The sequence below is a fragment of the Rhamphochromis sp. 'chilingali' genome (genome assembly GCF_963969265.1).
Source record: "Rhamphochromis sp. 'chilingali' genome assembly, chromosome: 8".
NCBI classification, from domain to species: domain Eukaryota; kingdom Metazoa; phylum Chordata; class Actinopteri; order Cichliformes; family Cichlidae; genus Rhamphochromis; species Rhamphochromis sp. 'chilingali'.
This window is the reverse complement of record NC_137935.1, coordinates 10,688,019-10,712,201: the sequence shown is the minus strand read 5'-3', so window position 1 is coordinate 10,712,201 and position 24,183 is coordinate 10,688,019. Positions and strand designations below refer to the sequence as shown.

The 24,183-nt window shown below is 40.9% G+C and overlaps 1 protein-coding gene across 5 annotated transcripts in view; it reads left to right on the top strand.

The window, feature by feature from the left end:
• Positions 1-20,034, top strand: part of robo1 (roundabout, axon guidance receptor, homolog 1) — a 227,122-nt gene extending 207,088 nt beyond the window's left edge. For 4 of the 5 annotated variants that reach the window (XM_080889647.1, XM_080889649.1, XM_080889648.1 and 1 more), the window contains 14 exons: positions 1,452-1,652; positions 4,489-4,515; positions 6,418-6,460; positions 8,049-8,203; positions 10,065-10,451; positions 11,172-11,288; positions 12,366-12,510; positions 12,769-12,999; positions 13,757-14,250; positions 14,362-14,523; positions 17,146-17,238; positions 17,374-17,649; positions 17,733-17,926; positions 19,483-20,034. In XM_080889647.1, the coding sequence (XP_080745773.1) occupies positions 1,452-1,652; positions 4,489-4,515; positions 6,418-6,460; positions 8,049-8,203; positions 10,065-10,451; positions 11,172-11,288; positions 12,366-12,510; positions 12,769-12,999; positions 13,757-14,250; positions 14,362-14,523; positions 17,146-17,238; positions 17,374-17,649; positions 17,733-17,926; positions 19,483-19,497 (2,540 nt within the window). In that variant the 3' untranslated portion in view covers positions 19,498-20,034. The remainder of the gene's footprint in view (positions 1-1,451; positions 1,653-4,488; positions 4,516-6,417; positions 6,461-8,048; positions 8,204-10,064; positions 10,452-11,171; positions 11,289-12,365; positions 12,511-12,768; positions 13,000-13,756; positions 14,251-14,361; positions 14,524-17,145; positions 17,239-17,373; positions 17,650-17,732; positions 17,927-19,482) is intronic. The other variant, XM_080889650.1, reaches the window with a different exon arrangement.
• The last annotated feature ends 4,149 nt before the right edge of the window (positions 20,035-24,183 follow it).

Sequence of the window (24,183 nt, the reverse complement as noted above, 5' to 3'; positions counted from 1 at the left end):
TGGACAAATATTTGGAGATATTTTGTCAGTTTTTATTCCCCAAAGCTCTGAGCTGGCCTACTCGGGAGAGATGGAAAACACATGAATAGCAGGATGAGGCAGAGAGAGAAAGAGCTCCATCTGGTTTCAAATGTGTGATTGAGTGGGCTGGGATGGGCATGAAGAAGCATTGGCTGTGACTGATACAATTTATCTCACTTGAAGAGTTCCTGTGGTGATTGTTGCCATGTTCCAACACTGCACTGGAACAATGTGCCTCGGGGACCAGCGCTTCACCCAAATGCATTTGTCACACTCGGAGCTTGTATGCGTCATCCCGGCCTAGATACCTGTACAGTCCCTTGTGGGCTGCTTAGTCACATTGACATGCTGCGTTCCCTCGGCCAGACAGAGCCACAAATTGAGAAGACTGCAAAGTAAGAAGGGATGCAGCCAAATGGAGACGTAGCCTCAGTGCCTGAGACAAAGAAAGATACAGAAGGGGTAAAGGCAGCGAGCTGGTTTCTTTTGGGAAGTGTTTTTGCTTCTGGCTAAGAGTGCCAGTTTAGAAGAGTGGCTACAACATGAAAGACGCGAGAAAAAGAGACGAAGACAAAGTAACGAGAACATGAAGAAATTTCAGAGTGACAGGGGTTGGGGCAAGTCAAAGAAATCTTTCATGTGTCACGATGAGAAAAACAGACCGAGAGCAGGTTGTTGTTGTGAGCAGCTGTACAGCCAGCATCTTTGCAGCAGCGCATTTCACAGTGAAACAGGCTTCAAGGCATTCACACCTCAGTTTTTCCACAGATGTGCCCCGGTTTGCTAATTACTGTGGTATCTGTGTTTGAGCTTGATCTCTTTGGATTTATTTATATGATTATGATACCACTATTGCTCGGTGTGAATGATGTCTCTCTTTTTTCCTATCCGCTTCCATCAGGCTGTTATGCTGCACAGGCTCTGTTTGAATGTCTCTGGTTGCTTTTATATGCTCACCTGCTATTGTTGACTGGGATTTGCAATGAAAGCCTTTTGAATTATAGAAACAACTCCTTTTCCACAACAACCCCAGCCTCATACATACCCGCTGAGATGAAGAATCTTTTTATGTACCAGGAGAAAGAATATCCCTATTTATGTATTGTGCAGGCTCCATTTATTTTAAATGTATTTCTCTATTTCAGTCTTTTTCCACTTGGTTTAGTTTCAGCTTTGAATAATGTTGTTTTCACATTCCCAACTCACATTATTTCACTTGTCCCATCCAAAATTTGCAAGTCAAAATATACTGCTTCTTCAATCATTTCTACTTTGTGGGTGCCAGTTTTAGCACTGCCACATGGCTGAAATGCAGCGGCCTGGGGTCAAGTCCCACCACACACTTTCACTGCTTTTCTGTCTACTAATATGCTGTCTAATAATCGCAAAAAGCACAAAAAATAACTTCTACTTTGTTCTCACTGTTCTAGATGCTTCTGGCCGAATGACAGACACAGTGAACCAGGAGAACCCCCTGTCCCAGCAGATCTCAGATGTGGTCAAACAGCCGGCATTTATAGCAGGCATAGGAGCTGCTTGTTGGATTATCCTCATGGTCTTCAGCATCTGGTTGTACAGACACCGAAAGAAGCGGAATGGCCTGTCCAGCAGCTATGCAGGTATACGCAAAGGTCAGTACACGAGTGTAACAAATTCAACAATCACCGAACTATCAACTTGAATTTCAAATTCAAGGCGCCGGTTTACTTCAGTGAGGTTTTCTCACTGCATTTAGTGAGCGAGTGCGACGCAATTCGGTCTTCCCCATCGTCTTTACCCTAAATGACGCCAACCTACCTCACATTCTCTCTGTCAAACACAAAGATTTCTTTGTAGAGCAGCGCTGGAGGTGAGGTCTCCCGTAGAGTACTTTAAGATGCAGTGTGAGCTCCTGCTGAGAGTACTGCATAAACACCTCTTTTATTTTGTTTTCATACTTCTGTCACGCTGTCTTTGCAGGAGTGTGTTAGGAGTGTTTGCAGTCAAGTACAGTTTGGCATCCAAAATTCCTCCTTTTACCAACTCCCTTCTGACTGCGCTGGGAAAGGGATAATGTCTGGCTGTAATCTCGCTTTTTCAAGGACACATTCTCACGTGGTCAAAGTACTTTTGAGAGAGAGGCCTTCAGATACAGAGCAGCCAATTATTTCATTCTGGTTAATAAGGACCTCATACCTTTGTTTCAAAAACTCAAAGACTGTATTTCAAGGATGTTGGCATAGCCTCTGCCTAACTCATTCATTTTTTTTTTTTACCCGACTTAAAGTAATGAGGTTCATGACATCCCCAGCCTCTGCCCGCAATATTTAGAGTATAAAGAGAGCCATTAGCCCCTCTTTCAGAGTCTCATTTATGTGTTGGCTGGCTTAATGTGTGGCCTTGGGCTGTGCAGCTGTTGCCTGTGAGTGCTACCTTCTACAGCCTCACTTCCAGGTTTAGGTTTACTGCTGATTGCCAAGGTTAGAGAAGATAGACCCTTCAACCTTGATACACACACAAACAATGATTTTAGCTGTAAATCTGTGGCTATCTGTGCTCTCAATTTACTCCAGCCATGATAAAAGTGGGAGCAGTGTCTCTCAAAGTAAAAGAGACCTCAGCTAAGCTTATCCTGATCTCCTGCACATTTACCTGTGTGGTCTGTGAGAGCTATTGTGGGTTTTTTTTTTGTTATGTCTTAGATTACAGAGAAAACAAAGTGAAGACCAATATTTAATGAATGCAGTCATGATCTGAGGTCAGGTAAGAGATGAGAAGACAGTGTAGCGTAAGGTTACCTCATGTCCCGCTGTGAATCATATATGTTGATGTTTGGTCAAATTTGGAAGAAAAAAAAAGAAAGAAAGGAAGATGGAAGCTCTTTAGAAAACCAGGAGGCAGACATACCTCCCCTTTTTCTCCTCCTGGTGTTCCCAGACCACAGTCTTTGTTTTGAAAAGAGTATAATTGCAACCACATGAATCAACAATCTTCGCTAAGCTGAATTTGCATTACTGTGTATCTGTGTGTGACAGTATATGCTAGCGCCGTCTCTAAAAGATTACATTTATTTTGTCAATGCAAAATTAGTCTAAACAGCTTTCTCTTGTTTCCCTCATGACCTCATGGCGCTCTGTCATTATTCGAAATACTACAAATGACATCACCGTGTAACACAAATGTTATTATGGGATGCTACAGAAGCCTTCACATCTTTTAGCTCAAGTCATTTTTAAGAAAAGAAAGCAGCAGTTACATACAGTCACAGGTTACATACTGGTTCATCGCTCTTGGGAACAAACATCTGCGAGAATGGCAACCTGATTCTTGATTTATGCATGTTAGTCACGTTTCTATTTCTCACGACTGTTTTGGGTACGTCTCTTCTTCAAAGGCTTATCAAACAGATAATCTTTTCCAACCACTCATATCTTTCGATTTGTTTGAGCATCAAGGGGAAAGATTCAAACGTGATAAGATGATTGTGATGTTTAAAGGACATCTGTTCGCACGGGGTACTGTATGAGGTAATTATTTGAGGAAATAAAAATGTGACAGCAGCAGTAGTATCCGCTTCTTAGATGTCTCTTCGCAAAAGCAGTTTTAGTCTGAAGGCAAAGTGCAACATTTCTAAAAAATGCACATATTTAAGGCAGTGTGCTGGATGACTACCAGCATGGGGCAAAGTTGCATCAACTGGAGTGTTTACTGGAGCATTCTTAACTTCTTCAAACAGGGAAACGACTCAACTATATTTTAAAGACCATAAAAATATAGAAGTTATTAAAGAATTTAATCCACTTTCATTGGGTTTCTGAACCATTTCATAAACCAATGCTTTAAAAAAAAAAAAGTAATAATAAATAAAAATGAAAATGTGAAAATAATGTTGTACTAAGGCTTTCATGACCAGGCCATAATTACTTGTTGGGCTGCAATAATCTTAAAAAAAAAAAAACAGAATTTGATGCATTTCTTTGCCTGCCACATGTTGTATTGAAAAAGTCAAAAAAAAAAAAAAAGAAAGAAAAAGTCACAAAGTTAAAGTTAAAAACTATAGCATGATATCAGTAATTTTTTGCAGTAAATATCAGATACTTAGGATCCTATTTTCTACAAGAGTTTTCAAAAACAGGCACCCTACTACAGTAGATGGATGTTTAATAAAGAACCCCTTCCATGCCTGTGCGAGCAATTAAGTTGTGAGGGTGATGATGTGAGTGTTGAGATAGCAACAGACATCTCAACAGTGCGAGACCTCTGAACAGCAGGCCTCCGACAGTCTGGGCCACGACTTGAACCAGCAGCTGGCTCAACATTCATTTTCCCTCTGGGATGTCTGAGAGGATTACAGACTAGCAAGCAGCATGCAGCGTGTGAATACAGGCTATTGAAGTGTATTGCGAAACTTATACATTTTGTGGAGTTAATATTTAGAAAGATAGTTCTGATAATTCAATAACTTTCTTTCTCTGTCTTTTCCAACAGTGCCATCCTTCACTTTTACACCAACAGGTAAGCACCTTCTCCTGCAGTACATACAGTATCTATGTTTTTATAAACTCAATGTACTACAGCACAGGCCTTTTCCCATTTTCACAAACTTCTTGGAACATAAAAATACCAAACAGTGTGCTCAAAACCTTAAGCACATCTCAGTCCAGTTTCCCAACAGAAAAAGGCCAATTCAGGAAAAAAGGAGGACAAACAAAACAACACAAGAAAACAATCAGAATCTGACAATGACAGAAACACATCCCCCATAAAATCCAAAAAAAGATTCCTAAACCTATTCAAAGATCCCTTGTTTGTCCTTCAATATATGTTATTCTTTCAGTGGGAAGGTTGTCCTCTTTGTTTCCTTTTAAATACAAACCAAACCAGAATATCTTATAACAACAGAAACATTTTCACTGCCGTTGGGGAAAGCGTCCTTTAATGGCTTTAACAACCACAGTCCTAATAGAATCATTAGAGAAATTACCAGCTGTAGAGAAGTTGGTGAGGAACACTTGATTAAAAAACAAAGAAAGGCCCAATTAATTGGCACAGCAATGGTCTACCTCCACATAAATATTCCAGCAAATATTTGAGCTGTTTCAGAACTTAAAGCTCAAAAAAGAGAGGCCACAGTACCAAGAATCTGTTTTATAGTAGTGGTAACTTGATCAAAGGGCTGCTGGCAACCTCAGAGGGGATTTAGGAGAATGACACACCACCAGAGTCTCCAACACACCAATTAAACAGGCAAGTGGCAGCAGAGCTAAGGAGGTTATCTGTGAGCTGAAGTAACACAGCATAAAACAGATAAAAGAAAAGCTCCTTATATATCTGTATCTTTCTGTCCCTGCAAGTCTGTCTTTACAGTTCTCTCCACCTTCTTCTTTCACTCGTGGACTTTCATCCCTCGGAAATTTCTTGTTCCCTTGAGGTGTGCAAAAGGGTGTTGGCGGTGTTTAGCGAAATGGCAAATGTGAAACCATGTGAATAGATAAGAGGAAGTAACAGTGAAGGAGACAATCCAGTGCACTCTGTGTTTGTTGTTCTACTGGTTGATCCTGTCTGTGCAGGGATTGTATCTACACGGTAGCAGTGCGCTTTGTGTCTGCCTTGAGGCTTGCAATCAGGTAGAATCATTTTGCAGTGGCAGGCTTGTTTCATGGAAATCTTTCAGCTGAAACATAGTCCTTGCTTGCGCGTTTAGGTTCGATTCTTTAGAGAGAAATTCCCTGCCCTGGTACTCTGTGTGAAACCAGGATTTTACTGAGCATTATACTGATTTTCATCTTTAACCAGACTGCGATAATTTAGTTTTGCATAAGATCTCCTCTGGCTACATGCAGAGACCAAACCACACACTTCCTGTTTTGAAAGAGAGACATGGAATCAACACAGCAAAGGCCCAACCTACCCCTCTTCCACCTTCTCTCCTCTCAGGGAAGAGATTGTAATTAAAGTTAGAAGTTTATCTCGCCTTCACACACACCGGCAGCTTAGAGCTCCTTGAAAGAGTCCAACTTGCAGCACACAGAGCTTCAAACACGCTGAACCCGAGCCAGACAACCAAAGAGCTCTGCATCTTTGTTCTTCATAAGCCTCTTACACATCCTCCTGCTCCTGTTGCTTCGTGTGTGCGTGTGTGTCTATGACTCAGCTGAAATGATGACACATGCATTCAATCACACACTCACTTGCTCTGATACAAAACACAAAAACACAGCACTAGCTTAAAAGCAGTTTTCTCCCAATCATTTTTCACAAAATTGGCAATTCAAAATAAATAAATAATTCAATAAGAAAATAAGTAACTCAAATAAAGAATTTTATGTTGAACTTACATGGCTGTGGTGAAAAGAAGGACATCACGACAATCATAACGTTGGTGGAATCACGACAAACTCATTTTCTCTCTTTCAGTGGCATATCAAAGAGGTGGAGAAGGTGTCAGCAGTGCTGGAAGGTAAGAGTTTGTTTAGTGTCTTTGAAAAAATATATCTTTTAAACAGGCGCATTAAGTGAATGAATGCTAAGAATGTAATTTCAAATACAAAGAATCCTTAAACCTCCAGAATATATTAGTAGGGTGTGCCTTGTGTACTTTTCTTTGACAAACACTAGGGGGAGTGCTGTGCCTTTCAAAGGTAGCACAGAGCAGAGGAGAGGGGTAAGGACTTGCATTAAGTATGTAATAATTCTACAGGAACAAAGCCCCATATAGTCTGCCAAGTGCCCATCCTTGTCCCAAATGGTGGAGAACCACATGCAACCACCAGGCTGTGCCGTAGCATCACCATAAAACATTAATGGAGCTACATGCATGTACACAGCAGCAACAGCACGCCGCCTAATGTAGTGGAATTGTGCATTTTGCATAAACAGCAAGAATGTCTGGACTTGGACCTGTATATCCATTGGATGGCATTTGGCATGTGTTCACATAACTGGTAAATAGCAGGGAAAAAACAGGAAAATATGCATTCATTCATTATGCGCTCTTTACTCTAGTCCAAAACATAGTTAATACTGTAATGTATGCGTGTGTTGTTCTTCTGTTAATGAACAGTTAGCTTGAAGCCATCATTATATTATTCAGTTGTATGACTGAATTGTCAGCTCTGCACAAAGACAATGGTTGTTCAGTATCAACATATAACTGCCAGGGTGATTGAGGAGTCATTGTGAGATTGTATTTGGCTGTACAAGACAAATGTGTTCATTACCCAAAACGAATCCAAGAAATGAGTCATTTAAGAGGGAATAAGAAAATGTAATTCATGGCTAATTCACTGTTTCGATACGCGAACCCAGAGTCACTCTATAGAGATTTGGATACTCACACAATATATGTTCCTGCATTCTTTTTGTATACTAAATTGATTCGTTCAATGAGCAAAAACAGACTGTCTTTACTTGGCTTAAGGTCCAGTAGTACAGTAGAATCCTGTTAAATGAGCCAGCTTGATTTGAATTTGAATTAAAGCTGAAAAACAGGAGACAAGACAGAGATGGATGGCAAAACAATGATAAGGATGCATTTTTCTTCCGTTGCTCAAGTCTGTTCTCCTTGTGTACAGCTTAAAGAAAACACTTTCCAATGATAGAGATATTGTGTGACACTGTGGAATCTACTCTGTGAGTATTTGTGGTTCACTGCCTGTTCAGGACGTGGATTTCGCAGCATTGGGAGAGAATTTTATCTAGCTGTCTAATCCAGGCGGATCGCTAATGCTCACGAGGGCTCAGGGAAAGTGTCATTGGCTATGGCCAAGCCAAGCACACACAATCTATTTAGCTGGGCTTTTTTCTAATGTGCTCCCTGGGCCTGTGTGTGGCCGAAAGGCAAAAAGTGCTAAAGCCGGATTTCTACTTTTCCCCTTCTTAGCTGGATAAATAAACTCACATAATCTTCTCTTTCAAATATTATGTTATTGTGGGTGTTGCAGTTCATTCACATAAATGTCACTGCGGCATTGGCTTGGTTTCTTACTATTGTTAACCATTTGGTGCCCTTTTTGTTTTTTTTCCCTCCTCCTTTTTTTTGTCCACAGGCCTGGTTTACTAAACATTGGGGACTCTGCCACTCAACCCTGGCTGGCCGACACATGGCCCAACTCATGTTCCAACCACAATGACTGCAGCATCAACTGCTGCACTGCTGGCAATGGCAACAGCGACAGCAACTTGGCAACATACAGCCGACCAGGTATGCATGTTTTGTCAGTGCCGTATGTAGTCAACAACCAAAATAAACCCTCCTCTCGAAGGCAACAATGCAATCATTTGACAAAATAACTGTAGAGATAAGAAATGTAGGGAGCTGGGGGAATCTGCAGTGCAAAAGGAAGTAAAATCTGATATCTAGGTTAGCTCCCTGGAGAGTTATTCTGTGTATCGCTCCCTTCTGTAGGTCTCCACAAGAAAAACCTAGAGAAATATTAGGATTAAGAGAGGCTGTGCGCTTGTGTGTTTGATTTATCTGAGGTTAAAGTAGAGCTGTTTTAGGCAGGAAATAAAAGGAGCACACTGAGCAGGGCTCATAGCTCTACTCTGTTGCTAATCAAATTGCTCTGCTGATTTCCATACAGTTGTTATACCCGGTAATGTAATTTCCCCTAAGTGCTCAGTTATTTAAGAAATGTGCAGCGGGCGAAGGGGTCAAGGCTGGACTGCAGACGATGGCCAGAAGCAGAGAAAAAGAGAATGATAGAGGGAGAAGGGTGTACCTGGAAATGCAGATGGAAAAAGTAGTGATGAAGAATAAGTGTATGTTACAGTGAGATGTATTGGCATAAATACAGAGCAAAGATAAGATAAGTAGGGTGAGGGGGGGAAAAAGAGAACACCACCAGGTGGCCTCTAGTTTATTTAGCACTAGTACAGTTATCAACAAAGGGAAGCATATTTGGCCTCAGAATCTTATGCATTGCTGCCAAACCATACACACACACACACACAGAGTATGATGTAGGACGTAATATTAATAATTAACAGCCATGACCAAAAAACCTCTATCCTCTGGAACTTGGATTGCAATGAAATGCTTTATGTTCTAAATTATGCACTTTGGGACTATGCCTTTAAGGGCAGCACATAATTCCTGTCCAGCTGTTCAATCCAATATCCATCCAGCCACTAAATAGTTTCTCCTGACTTCAAACCTTTCCAGTGAGGATTAATAATTCATTTTATAGACTATAGTCAAGTTGAGTTTTTCTTTGTGCTAATCACCCCTCTGAGGTTGAAGTGTTTAACTCTACCTTAACATGGTCTGAGATGTTTAACAGGGAATAACAGGCTAGAGGCAGCCCTCACTCGCATGACACCCTGCTGTATGACACTAAGGAGCTTGCCAGACGCATGCTTTGTGTGTGTGCGCCAAACCTAAATTCTGAACATTAAGAGGATCACTGACTAGGTGACAGAGCAAAGAAATACGAGTTAAGGTCCCTTTATCTCAGCCATAGGGGCGCTTTCACACATCAACCTTTTGAAGTGTTTGAGCTTTTCCATGCAGCTGAAACATGAGTTACGTGGCACGAGCTGCGCGCACCTATGGCCGTCCTTGGTATTTACCGCAAGGCTGGCTCTCAGATCTGCTGGAGGATTTGAATATTTTATGAGCCAGGGAAAATTGGATCTGTCAGTGAAGCTGTGCTTTTACTGCACGCCTCATTCCAGGTCTTTGATACAGACATGTCTCCGTCCCTCTCAATGAGCAAAGACGCTCCCAACCATCAGAAGAAAAAGAACACAGATGACACCTACACTGAGTCATGGGTGAAACTGAGAAGGGGGTAACATAACCTGTGTCAGTCACCTAGAGCAGATCGTCATTTTTGCAAACAAAACTGAGACTTAAAGCATAAGTAGAAATGTCTCTCTGGAAGGTGGGGATCATTCAAAAAGCTTGAGATGAAAAATGTGTTGCTTTTCTTAATTTTTTCAGCTCGACAGTAGATGAAATGATGCCTTATTGTTTGAAATCTTTTGCCAAACTGGCATACTGCTGCTAAGCTGATCAGCAGTAGAAAAGACTGACTAAATGCCCTCCTCATGTTCTTCAGCCGACTGTATCGCCAATTATAACAACCAGATGGAAAACAAGCAGACCAACCTTATGGTGCCTGAGTCAGGAGTCTATGGAGATGTAGACCTGTCCAACAAGATCAATGAGATGAAGACCTTCAACAGCCCAAACCTTAAAGATGGCCGCTTTGTAGGTCCAGGGGGCCAGCCGACACCTTATGCCACCACTCAGCTCATCCAGTCCTCCATTATGGGAAACAACATGAACTCAGACAGAGTGACTGGAGGGAGTGGAGGTGGACTCGTGGGTGGAGGAGAGGTGAATGAGAAACACTGCTGGAAGCCCCCCTCAGTCCAGCAGCAGAAACAGGAAATAAGCTCCCAGCTGCAGTACAACATCATGGAGCAAAACAAGCTGAACAAGGGTGAGTGTGTGGAATAGCCAGCAGCCATCTTTAGAGAGGTCAACTCCAAGCCATGATCTTCTTCCACTCGATTTTTCCCTCACTTCTCTCTTCTCCTGGCTGTTTCGCCCCACTCTGGATACGTGTAGAAGAGTTTCATGCTCATGTATCCCTTGGCTCTGTCTCAGTCCTTTTCATTCAACAAAAGCACCATCACTGTCTTTCTGCCTGTCTGTATGGCATTCATGCAACCTCTCCACGCAATCAAGTAGAATCTTTACTGCTAAATGAGGGCCAGGCTTGAATTGCTATCATCTTTTGGTATCTGGGGTGTCTTGTTTTATAACGAAAGCAGGTGTGAGAGTTTATCCTTGGTGTCAGATTTCTAAAGGAAAGATAAAGATAACTCAAAGATCTTTAAAGATGCTTTGAATGAAGCTATCATCACCTGGTCGTACCTGCAGAAAGGAACCACAGCTGGTGTGATAGTTTTAAGATTTCAGTGCAGCTGTTGCATGTGTTCACATACTCACATGAGAATGAATATGAAAGCATGACCTGCATGCCTCATGTGTAGCTAAATACATAGTTCTCGGTGTAATCTCATTTCACTCCATATATTGTTTAACGTTTCTAATGTAAAGCGGTGATCTTTGTTTAGTACAAAGTAGTCGTCTTTGTGGTGTCCCTGTTTGCCTGCCTCCCTGCAATAACTATATCCTTCACTATCCTCACCACCAGATCGCTACAGAGGAGGTGACAGCCCTATGCCAGCCACAATTCCCTACAGCCAGACTCATGACAGCCACACTGGGGGCTCCTACAACAGCTCTGACCGGGGCAGCAGTAGTACCTCCGGTAAGATGGTTAGAGGATCAAGGACAGGAGTTTTTTCAGGTCGGGCAGTCGGCTGTTATACAAATCAACACAGACTCTCATTCGATGTTCGCAGGAAGAAAAGAAAAAAAGGCAAAATATTATTTTTCCAGCTAAATTATTACTATGAATTCTATAATCACATATACCCTCAAGCTCCATTTTAAAATCCCAGTTTTCTCAAAGGCTTTAAATCACTTTGAGCCACTAATAAAATATGCTTTCAATTGTAATTTGATTAATTTGCATGTTAGCCCATCTTGAAGCAAAGCCTTCAGTGTGGAAACATGGTGAATAAAACACAAGTGCCAACAGTACTTTGAAACAAAGGCATGAGAGCATGTTTCCATTGTTTTTTGTTTTCTTTATGCAACATCATCCAAGGATGTTTAAAGCAAATTAGATAAAAGGAAATGCATCTTCAAATTATTTTGTGTTTGTTATTCTGCTTTGTACTTTTTATTTCTGTGTTTGTCCTTGCTTATTTTGCATTACTTCCGTTAATTGGCTTTACTTTAATTCCAGTATGGAGCAGCCTAATTTCATCATGGCCTCAATGTCTGTCTTTGGACAAGGACAAATGATAACACATTGCAGACGGCATGCAACACTGCCACCTTAATGCCATGTATCCATTTGAAGTTCAAGCCATTAAGGAGCAGCCTTTAGTGCTGCCTGCACATCACAGCTCATTGGTTCACAATTTTAATAGTTTTCTATTAATTGGACCCTTTTCTGCTGTTTTCCTTCTACCTTTTCTCTTCATACTGGGTTATACCCCTTCAGGGAAATAACTGTTTTATAGTATTTCCCCTCATTTAATTTCTGAGCAGTATGGGCATACTTACATAAATTGGAGAGTTGCATTAGCCTTTTCACTCTCACATGTAAAATTATCGTTTTCTTGTCAGTCAGCCTTATTAATGTCAATTGTCTCTGCTGTCAGTATCTTTGTTACCTTGTGATTTCTCCAGCATTAATAATTGATGTGATTTTTAGAGACAGAGTATGTGTATCTGTAGCGGTCCTGTGAATGATCGTTTTCCCTTTTGTGAACAGGGAGTCAGGGTCAAAAGAAGGGAGTGCGCACCCCCAAAGTACCCAAACAAAGCACAATGAATTGGGCTGACCTTCTGCCCCCTCCTCCTGCAAACCCACCCCCAACTCGGAACACAGAGGAATACTCTCTACCGATGGAAGAAAGGTGGGACATGTCTAAATGGTCATCTGATCTGACAGTATATTTAAATACTAGTTCATTGCGGCTGCCTTTTCTCCACATTCATTCCAAACAATTGCCCCGAGCATTTTCTGTCCATTAGTGCTAGGTTCATGTCAGACTCTGATAGAAGGCTGACATGAATATTTAGAGGATGTTTTCTGGCTTCAATTAAAAAAAAAAACATTCATGTTTTTGCTGCGCGATATGAAGGTAATGAGGCTTGTTTCTCTCTGCGGGCAGCTGTGATCCAGACATGCAGTGCCCCATGCCCCCCTCTCACATGTACCTGCAGCCTGATGAGCTGGAGGAGGAAGAAGAGATGGAGAGGGGGCCCACTCCTCCCATCCGTGGGGCAGCTTCTTCCCCTGCTGCCGTGTCTTACAGTCACCAGTCCACAGCCACTCTCACCCCCTCACCCCAGGAGGAGATGCAGCCGATGCTCCAGGATGCCCCAGACAGCCATGAACGCAGGTACAGCAGCATGATGTCAAGCTGTCTGCAAGAATAAAGTAGCAGAATAAGAGCACTCAGCTGCTGAAAAGAAAAAAAAAATCCTCAAGAAATGTATCTATTCTCTAAAGCCTCATAAAGAAACATGATTTACTTTGCATTTGAAATTCATGGCTGTTTTCCTGATTGAGCCCATTAAACTCCATGTATATCGTCTGTATATTGTGTGCACCGTTGGCCATTTTTCAAAAGCATATCTTAGGTTTTAGACTGATTTCTTACCTTCTAGGGAGTCATTTGTTGCAGTTCATTTCAGTATAGTACGGGGATTCAAGCAGTAGAACATTTAGGGTTTTTTTTTTTTTTTTTTTTTTAAATGTGTTTCAAATAGGTAGCACATCAGCGTAAATTTAGTCAAATGTATTTTTGTCAATGATTATAATTGTGCAGAAATCCAGCTGTGAGATAGAACTGTTTTGGAAAACTCATCCCTGTTATTGTGCCTGAAGGGGGGGGGATGCCATAATGAATTTGAAGTTCATCTTCCACAGAGAAGCCATTTTAAAATAAATTAGCAAATTCACATCATGGGGTGATCAAAACTTAACTTCTAATGTGACATCAGAAGATCATCAGCATCATCAACAGTAAAGCACCTCATTTGTAGTCAATTGGCTAAAACATGGGACGATTAGGTTGTTTTTTCCATAACTGGGTAACTATGATTTAATGATGCAAAAAACTCTACAGTTTATGAGTTTCTTCTCATTTTTTATAGGCGCCATGCTGTGAGCCCCCCACCCCCTCCCAGGCCCATGTCTCCTTCACACACATATGGGTATATCAACACCCCGTTAGCCTTGGACACGGATGGTATGGAGGAGGAGGACATACTGGAGGAAGAGGAGGACGGCGATGAGACAGATGCAGAGGTGGCTAAGATGCACTACCACCACACCCACCCCCACACAAACCCTCACCATCCCCAGATGCATCCACGGAGGTTGCTGCTACGAGGGCTAGAACAGACGCCTGCATCCAGCATGGGGGACCTGGAGAGCTCAGTGACGGGCTCCATGATCAACGGATGGGGGTCAGCTTCCGAAGAGGATAATGTCTCTTCGGGGAGATCCAGTGCAGTCAGCTCATCAGATGGATCCTTCTTCACAGACGCCGACTTTGCTCAAGCGGTTGCTGCAGCTGCAGAGTATTCAGGCCTCAGGGTGGCAAAGTACCCTAATTCACAGGGCCAAGAAGTTGGGGGAGCGTCGGGTAAAGTAGACCACTTTTATAGGAAATAATTTAATTTTATTGCAATAATTTTATTCTCTTGCTGTCCAAGAAAAAGAGGGGAAAAAACTATTGTTCTGTTTCTTTTGTCAGCACGAAAATACCAAATAAACCCATCAAGTCACCGTCCTGGCAGCCCAGTGTCTACAGACAGTAACATGAGTATGGCCGCTGTACACAGGAGGCCTCCTAAAAAGCAGAAACAACATCCAGTAGGTCATCCAGCAAACCAGAGACGTGAAGTTTTCAATGAAGGTACACATCTTTTAATTACATCTAGTTATATTTAAAACAGGCTCATTTGATATTGTAGATTACTAAGATAAAATAGTAAAAATCCTTTCTGACAATTAAGTAAAAACATTTCAGGTTCAAGTAATAGTCATCCAGAATTACAAGTCTTGTTTTAACGAATATTTCTTTCAGGTCTTTTTTTGTTTAAAGCCTATGGGAGGGGGGGGGGGGGGGGGGGGGGGTGTGTGTGTGTGTGTGTTATGCAGCATCTAAAAATGATCAATTATCAAGAAAATTAAATGTTTATCATCTCCATCCGGTCACACACAGTCTCTTTATCACTTATCATTATTTACACAGACAAGTTGCAGCAGTTTAGCTGTATCCCACAAGTACACAGATGGTCAGTTTGTATCAATGCTGCTCCTATATTTCCTGTAAAGATATGGAAGGGAGAAGTGCAGTTATCTGTGACAGAGTGTCTGTAAATGACTGAGTATGGGTGTGCTGTAAGCCAGAATTTTAATCATCTTCTCTCATGTGTTTATGCGCATGCATACGTGGCTTCACTCCTAATCTGTGGCAGGGCTGAACAGATCGGGCGAGTGGTGGGCTGGAGGCCAGGGCCATGGTGGGAAGAAATTGAGGGGGGTTGTCTCATGGGGGCTCTGCCCAGCTTGGAGATGCTGACACTAGGATGTCTCTCTACTCTAGCCACTAATGAAATGGATCAAGGTGCTGTGGCTCATACTGAAGCATCACCTAGCTCAGTAGGGGTGGAACATAAACTAAAAAGAGGCTAAATACTGGAACAGCTGCACAGAGAAGGAAAAGCTTTAACCTTGTTAAGGGACAGAGCAATTAACATTTTATAGCACCATCATTTAAAACTCAGAAGCCTACCAACCTGTTTTTCCCCACTTCCTTTCTGCTTTGATCTTGTGGAAAGATCTTTTTTTTTAAATTATTATTATTTATCTGTATTTGAGAATGTGCACATTGTCACTCCTGTGTGTACAGTATGTGCTGTCCCAGAGCTGGCTCTCCTCTTAGTGTCAGGTGTCCTTGAGTGTTGGAAGCACTTGACAGGGAGATTTAATATCCAGCTCACTGGGAGCCAGACCAGCTATATCACTGCAGAACCCCCCCCCCCCCCAAAAACCATCATCCTTATATCCTGGCTTCCTCCCCATCCGCTGCCCCTCCCATTGGCGTGATCTCTCCATCCCACTCCACTCTCCTCTCCTTTCCTGCTCTGCTCCGTCTTTGTTTGAGCAAGGAGGGGGCGTACTGACAGCTCTGCAGTTCTGTCTGCCTATCAGTCCTCCTGCTGATTACATTTGATCTGAATGGATTGTTTTTCATTTAGAGTTTATTGCCTCCCCTGCCCCCAACCACCCACCCTCCCACCCTACAGACCCTGTCTGTGGTTTGGAATACTGCTTCTGAGGTGATAGGTAAAAAAGATTTAATGAAATTTAAAAGAAAGGAAACACAAACCCTGTTTTCTAGGCACAAATTACATTTACAGAGGCAAACGCATATCTGTCATTTGTTTATATATCCCTGAGGTGTCCTAATTTCTTTAGGTTAAGACTGCTAACCAGAAAAAAAAATCAACACCTCTACCCCTGCACCTCAGCAGCCTCACTTCCCTACTACTTATCCTTTTTTGACCTAGTCATTTATTTTGTTTGCACAGTTGATGTGAAGTTATATTCTCTCCATGATTCATATTATGTTTGACTCTGATGCCTTTGTCTGCTTCCTCACCGAACTTAACCCTTTCCTTTCTCTTCCGATATGCTTCAGCCTTGCCTGCCTAATTAACCACCAGACCCTCAGATTAATCCTCCTTGGCAAGCTCTGAGACAGTTTCAGATCTGAGCTCTGTTCTCGCCGATATTTCCTCGTAAATCTAAAAGGCGCTCAGCTCCTCCGTTGTAGCAAGCTATAGCTCAAAGACTGTGGCATTGATCGGACTCTGACTGAGGCAGAACTCAGGAGGCAAGACAGATATTAAAAAACTGCAGACGCCTCTCTGCTATATGATATTGACCATCCCTTTTGTATTCAAGGGGAGTGGAGGATAATCAGGAAAGTGTATTGAAGCTTCACTATACTGCTAAAACAACACAGCAAAGACATTACCAGCCCCATTAGCTTGTTGCGTTTAAAAAAAAAAAAAAAAAGAATAAAAATCTTTGATTCTTCTAATCCAGTTTTGTCTTAAAGTCTGTGAGGTAGCCACTGAGATCTTAAGTGTAAGAGCTGACGCTCACTATGTTTAATAACGTTCTAATCCAATGTGGATTATGGGTCTGGCTGCCAACAAAACCATCCTCCAGGTTGGTAGCTGATTAGAAGATGAAATGCCATTGATCGCAAGCAGACAAGGCTTTTGCTCTGCGTTTTGTTTAGATAGCCGTGTGATGTGTGAGAGGCCAGGCGGCTCACTGGCTGGTCTCATATGAATAATGGCTCAAGGACAAGCAGCATTGATTCATCGACAGCAGAAGTCGAATAGGCCAGAGAGGCAGCTGCTGACCGTCACACTCCCCTCCTCTCTTGCTCAAATCTCATAACTCTCTGGCAGATTCAGCCTCTCTAATGTCATCTGTTCTGTTTACTGTCTGTTTGGAGGAGTTTCCGTTCAGCATGGCTATGTCTGCAGCTCTGGGTGTATGTACACACATCACAGCTGTGTTTGTGCATCACCTTGCAGGTGTGAGACAAGTGAGTGACAGATGATACACACTAAAGTTTCATAAGTACACAGATCTTGTTCTCCAGTCTGTTGCAATTTTCTAAACTCTTGTGGGGTTTTATTTTGTTTTTAATGTGCTTTTGCTTCCTGTGTTTATTTTTCAGATCTCCCACCTCCACCCATCCCCCCTCCAGCAGTGCTCAAGTCCCCTACACACCCTTCCAAGGTAGCTCTGGAGGGCCGGGGAGTGATTTCCCCCAAAGCCGGTGAAGGTCGAGACAAGAGAGGAGGAACAGGGGGATATCGAGCCCGAGAGGACTCGGACCCCAGAACCAGCTCATCTGAACGCAAAGATGCTCAGGATAGACAAAAGACTGCTCACGGAGGGAAAGGGAATAAACATGAGAGTAGCACTACCAACAAAGCACGCCAGCATGCAGGTACTACAATAGTTACAGCATAAAGGAATTCTTTAGTCCGATGGGTAGCACCTTGATTCTTAACTATTGTTCCCTGTTTATAGGTTCAGAAGACATTATGCCGTATAGCCGACCACAGTTCCCTACAGTCAACAGCCCCCGAGACCCAAGCTCCTCTAGCTCCATGTCCTCCCGGGGCTCAGGGGGCCGGCGGAGAGGAGAAGGAGGGCGAAGGAACCCTGCAGATATGGGCCTCAACACCTCCAGAGCCTTCCAACCAGGAGATGAAGAGATAGAGGTAAAGGGTAGTCTTAGATTCTACTTCTCTGAAATATACTTGATGGGCATCTGCATTCTACTTGAGTAATGTCAAAGACAATGTCCCATGTTTGCATCTGTTAATTTTGGCAAGAGATTGAATACAGTTTTTGGACAATGACACAATCTTTGTCATTTTTGGCTCTCTACACCATCAGACTGTATAGAGCCAACTTTATTTCAACGGCTCTATATTTTAAATCAAGGTATTTTTACCAAACATATTGCATTAGTTGTTTGGCAATTTTCAGAGGCTGAAAAGGAATTGGACAACTGACTGACAAATAGTGTAGTAGACAGGTTAAGTCTCAATAACTGGAAGTCTTAACATGAGGAAAAAAAGATCATCATGCAAAAGAGGGAAAGACACTACTGGCTAAAAGCCAAAATAAACCTATCAGAGAGAAAGCAAAAATTATAGTAATGGCCCAAATCCATATTTGTTAAAAACAAGGAATGCACTAGGCAGCTCAGCAATACCGAAAACACCTGAAGTGAATGACCACAAAATTCTTTCCTTGGTTAGGAAAAACCCTATGCAATAGTTAGCTAGTCTTAAGGAGGTAGACATATCACATAAAAGAGCACAGTTCTTCTGGACAAAAAGAAAAAAAGAAAACAAAAATAAAACCAAAATTATCTTGTACCAGAATGGCGTGAAAAGGAAAGTAATTAGTAGGATTGCAACAGTTCCTGATCAAAAACACAGCAAAAATGGGTACGTACAGCCGCCAATGAAACTGGGTCACTAGCGTTTATTTATGATGCGACTGCTGATAGAAGTAGATGGATTCATTCTGTACAGGGATATACTCTCAGCTCAGGTTCAGCCAACAGACAACACTTCACAGTCCAAATCTCTTTCTCTTATATTTAATATAACCACATTATGGACGGACAAGCGCCTGTTTTTATGCGTTGTCATTAGCAACAACGACAGTAACAGCATCGTGTGTCCGCTTGTTTAAGTTCCACATAAACCTTTCACAATAAAGCTCAAGATCCTGTTGAGACTTTTCAAAATAAACTGAATCACGTGAAAGAGCAGATTATTAACGGATGAGAAGTAAAAAAGAGCCACCAGGTGCTAAAAAAATAAACCTTGGAGTCAAACGTTAGAACAGGCTTTTCCCCGCAGCACGCAGTGTAATAAATACTCACAAAGAAAACGGCGGCCGTTACAACTTATGTCTAAAAATGTATCATTTCATGCATCAGTTAAAACACTCGACTCCAGGTAAAGGACGTGCAGCTGGAAACACTTCCCCCAAGTCGAGCTGCCCGAGATTCACAGAATTTACAGAAAATGTTACATGGCCAGTGATGGCCTGGCTGAACAAAACGGCTTTTGGTGATGTCTATGACTTTAATAAGGTATTGATTGCAAAGAATCAAAATCCTTTGCAGCCAATAATTTCGTATATAAAATACTTTTGTTTAAATTGTCCTCCAACAATGGGATACACAGATACAGATCTATAGTGAGTCAATATTGGCTGACCTTTGTGCTAACCAAAATGTTTTTGTTTTTCCCAGATGGTAGAAAGCTGAAGGAGGAGGAAAAGGACAGACTGTTCTGATTTTTTGTCCAAGAATGGAGCACCATTGTTTCTCTTACAGTTTTAAATATCTTAGTATTTCACCATCATGTTGGCTGCCCTCATACTGTACATCAGTAGTGTTTCTTTACATCTGGAAAACAGACCAATGTTGTTTTTTTTTCTAACTTATCATTTTATATGTCCATTGAAAAAAACGAAAGAGTGAAGAATAAAATGGTGCATTCAAAACAAAATACACAGTAGTATATTTATGTATAATTCCAATGCAATATGGAGTGAACTCTTACTCCAGATATTGACATGACTCAGCTTGCCTTGAAAAGAACTTTGGAAAGCCCATACAGTGAGATGTTACTGTAATAAATTAGCTGCAAGCAGAGAGAGGTGGACTGTCTGTAAATATACATGTATACATGATGTCTTCTTGTTTTACCCATTGTGGTACCTCAAAATTGTCTTCCTTGTTTTATTTTTTGCAAATTCTAATTTTATTATGCCAGTAAATATAATTATTTTATCAATTCCATCCATGTTGTAAATTGCTATATTATTTAGCTTCCCCAAGAAAGTGCCACTTTGGGATTTTTCCTTTTTTTTTTTTATAATGCACTGTTATGTTTTGTGTTGTCATCAATGTTTGTTGTTTGTTTTACTTTGGTTTTAAAAGCACAATCACTAAACTTTATTTTAAACCATTCTATCTATTAACCTTTTTGTCTTACTGGAGGAAAACAGGTATGACAAAAGAGTCTAGTTAATCCTGATGATGATGATGATGATGATGTTGTAGGTAAAGATTGCCGTTTACAAAGGCTGTGCTTGAAAGGAGACTCCTTATGTTGTGATTGTCTTCCTCTCCAGTTCTGACACAAGTGATGACAACAACAGTTAATGTGAGTCATAGCTGCAATGTAAATACCTTTTCACATTGACCATAAACTCAGCTATTGCACATTAATTGAAATGGTAATGCTGACTCCGAATGCACTTAAATGAATGTCAAATACAGGAAAAATGTCACTTTGGGAATCTGGAGAGGTTGTAATTGGACAAGAAGAGTCTCTTTTCTTGATACTAAAGGGCTGATTGAGCCCTGTTTTAAGGAGAAAGGGTGCTGTTGTTTATTCATAGGACATCTGCAAACATTTGTTTCGTAAAGCAAAAAAGTAAAAAGAACTTTAAAAAAAGATGAATAAAAAAAAAGTTCAAATTATAAATGTTCCTTTGGTCATTTGTCAGTATTTTCTGAAAGGATAAGCCTATATCCTTTTTTTTTTAAAAGCTCAAATCCACAAAAAGGTTAAGACCAACAATTTGTTATTCTATGACTCAACATCCATTTTCCTTTGGTGTTTTTGGCACAACCCCACTCCTACTGAAGAATCTTTCCAGCCATCAGATTTCTACCGCTTATCCAGAATTTATTCCCAGGAACACTTTCCAACTCCTGCAGGGATCCTGAGGCTTTCCCAGGCCTCCTAGTTTGGTGTTTTTGGAAAAACCCCAAACAAAGCTAAAGTTTGTACAACTCATATCGAAACCGTTACAAGGCAGGGAGAAAAAAAAAAAAAGACAATGTCATAATGACACAGATGATCGCACCATAGACTCAATTATGTGCAATTATGCCCCCTCAGCATAAGAATGGGGGGGAAAAAAAACAAAAAAAAACAACAACCTATGTATTGCCCTGTTTTCTTTTCCTAAGAAGTAGTGATGTGCGATTCCACTGATTTCCTTTCCGATCCGATACAGATACTTTGTACAAAAAATTATTTTATTTATTGTATTGCTATTGTATAGCTTCATAATGATAACAGGACATTAGACTACTTGTTCTTATCGCTTGACAATGCAGAATTATCATATAGAAATTCAAAAACTGAAGCTGTGTGCTATTTGAACACGTTTCCTGCCTGCGGTACTAAAGGACTCCGTGAGAGACGTCTGTCTCGCCCTAGCAGCACCCGTCCCTCTCCTCCTCTTCAGTTCGCCTCAACATAAGCTCGTCATATTCTGTGATATGATTTACTCTGAGGTGTTTGACGAGGTTAGTGGTGTTGCCACAACACCTCACTGTCTTGCCACCTGTATCGCAAACCACGACTCGGCTGTTTGTGGAGGTAAAATACGTCCGCACATGACTCCATTTACGATCAGTCATTGTTGTGAGTGCGCACTCGGGGCAGCGACACATTTATACAGTCGCATATGATTATGAAAGGCGGAAGAGGAAGTAGTTCCTTCCAATGTAGACAATCTGAATGATATAGTTTCTTTCCACTGTGTTCCTGTTAATGATAAACTACAAATCTACCCTAAATTACTAAAATATCTACATTTTATTATGAGAATCGATTCTAGAACATAAATGACTGGTATCGGAGGAATCTATATTTCAGTATCAATCTGCACATCACTACTAAGAAGCTGCCTCCATTTTCTTGTCTGCAAGTAAGAAACACACTAAGAAACAGTATTGTGTACCAACACACATCACCGTTAAGGGAACACAGAACCAAGTTTTTATAAGCTGCCCACCTGCGCACACATCTTTCATCACGGCACAAAAGGAGCTGCTGCTGGCAGTAAGAACTGAAAAACTGTGATACTCTCTGCACGTCTGCAGCAAGCATTTTGTCACTATTGGGTCAAATATCTAAATGGCAGTTTTAGCCTTTTATACTGTAACAGGTCTGTGCTACATCAAATCATTTGGAGTCATTTGCAAGTTTTTGCATCATATCGCAATATTGTTCCTATAGTGCACAAAACAATGAGGCAACCCTTCTTGACTAGATCCTAGATGGAAAATACTTTTCAGTCTTATAATGTGACAATATTGTGCAGCTCCTGACAAGTTAGAAAGGTTAAGTTACTTTAGTGACTGTTAAACTAAAGGGTTTCTTTACGGTTTTACTTAAAACCAAAAGATAAAATAACTTATAAATGCAGATAAACAATTTTTTTTCACTGCATCATCAGGAACATGAGCCAACATTTTTCCAAATATCGGAACAGAATTTTGAGGACATGTTGTGCAACTCTAATACCACAGACTTATAAACAGAGTAAAGCATGTTGACAATATGCAGCTTTTAATCATTTATATTATTTTTGCATTACTAAATACTGGATAACTCCCAGGCTGCTAAATACAGCCAACACCACATTTTAACTTTTCAAAATAAGAAACTAAAATAATGTGCAAAATGTGATCCACTTTCCACTTTGATCTCTCAGTTGCATATAGCTGACACCCCCCACTGCCAACCCCCCAAAACGTTGTCAGGATTTCCAGAGCATTTTCTAGAGTATTGCACAACATAAGCAATGAGATGTTCAATTCGTTTTTAGCACTTTTCAAAAACATAAACAGGATTTCTATTAATTTCCCATTTCTGACTAATCAATAATGTGTGCGAAGTATACAAAACTATTTCTGCTGGTGTAATAAATGATTCATAAAAGGCACACATTTATTTTAATGATATATTTACCATAAATGTAATTGATCATAATGACCCAAGTGTAATTGCATCAGCTACATTAAACACTTTTAATGAGAACTAATATGAGCTGACCTCAACCAAAAGTATACAATGTACTTCAACAACACCATCAAGGAGGGAACTATCAATATTCTTGGCTCAGTCGCTAAATAGCCATTTCTGTTCTGTACTGTAGCTATTCAAATGTATTACCTAATGCCAATTCCATTAGTGTTCTCCATTACTCACAATATCAGCATGCCATGTCATTCAGTAAAGGCATTTGGAACCATAGAGGGAAGCTAAAACCAACAGCGAAGGGATTATATTCAATTTGACAGGCCTAGATTGCTGCCAATTAGGTGTAAGGAGAATTCAATGAGGTTACATAAGAGAGTGAATACAGTACTCATCCCTTTTCGTCACTCACTCGGTGATGGGTGGCTGCTGATGTAACAAAACAAAATATCCATAAAAAGAATCAGGAAATGACACTGGCACCACAGAGGGACTCTAGACAGCGACTTATCCTAATTGGAGACGGAAATACATTTGTTCCAGTTTATTACATCTAACCTGCCTACTGCTTGTTCTCAAAGAGGCAATAACCTGGCCTATGGGAGTCTTTAATGTCAAGCACTGTCTGACTGGCTTATTCAAACAGCAGTGATGAAGAAATAGAGATGATTCCTCCCCTTTGTACTCCCTCATGAACCTCAAAGAACTGGAATTAAGTCCTGTTTTTACAAGCTAATGAGTAGTGCTGCCCACCTCAACATGCTGTACCATCAAGAGACGTATGCCTCTAGCTGAGAAGCAGGATTTTGCATCTACTATTGAAGTAATTTTAATTTTTTTTTTTTTTTTTACCATTTATGAATATGTTGATTTTTTTTTTCTTTTTGCATTTTTAAATTTTTTTTAAAATAAAATTGTACTTTTTTTCTTTAAAAATAAGAGAACATAGTTTGTTTGGCATTTAACATTTACACATAAATTAAAATGTGAAAGATATCTGTATTACTTAGCAACAATATAATTGCAGCTATACCCTCAGAATAGGTGATTCGCTCCTCAACCACCTCCTCCACCACCTCAGCTCTCGGAGATCCCTTCCCCCCTCATTCCCCCAGGTGTTCTTTAATAAGCACCTTTCTAAATAAGAACAAATTTGGAACAGGAGA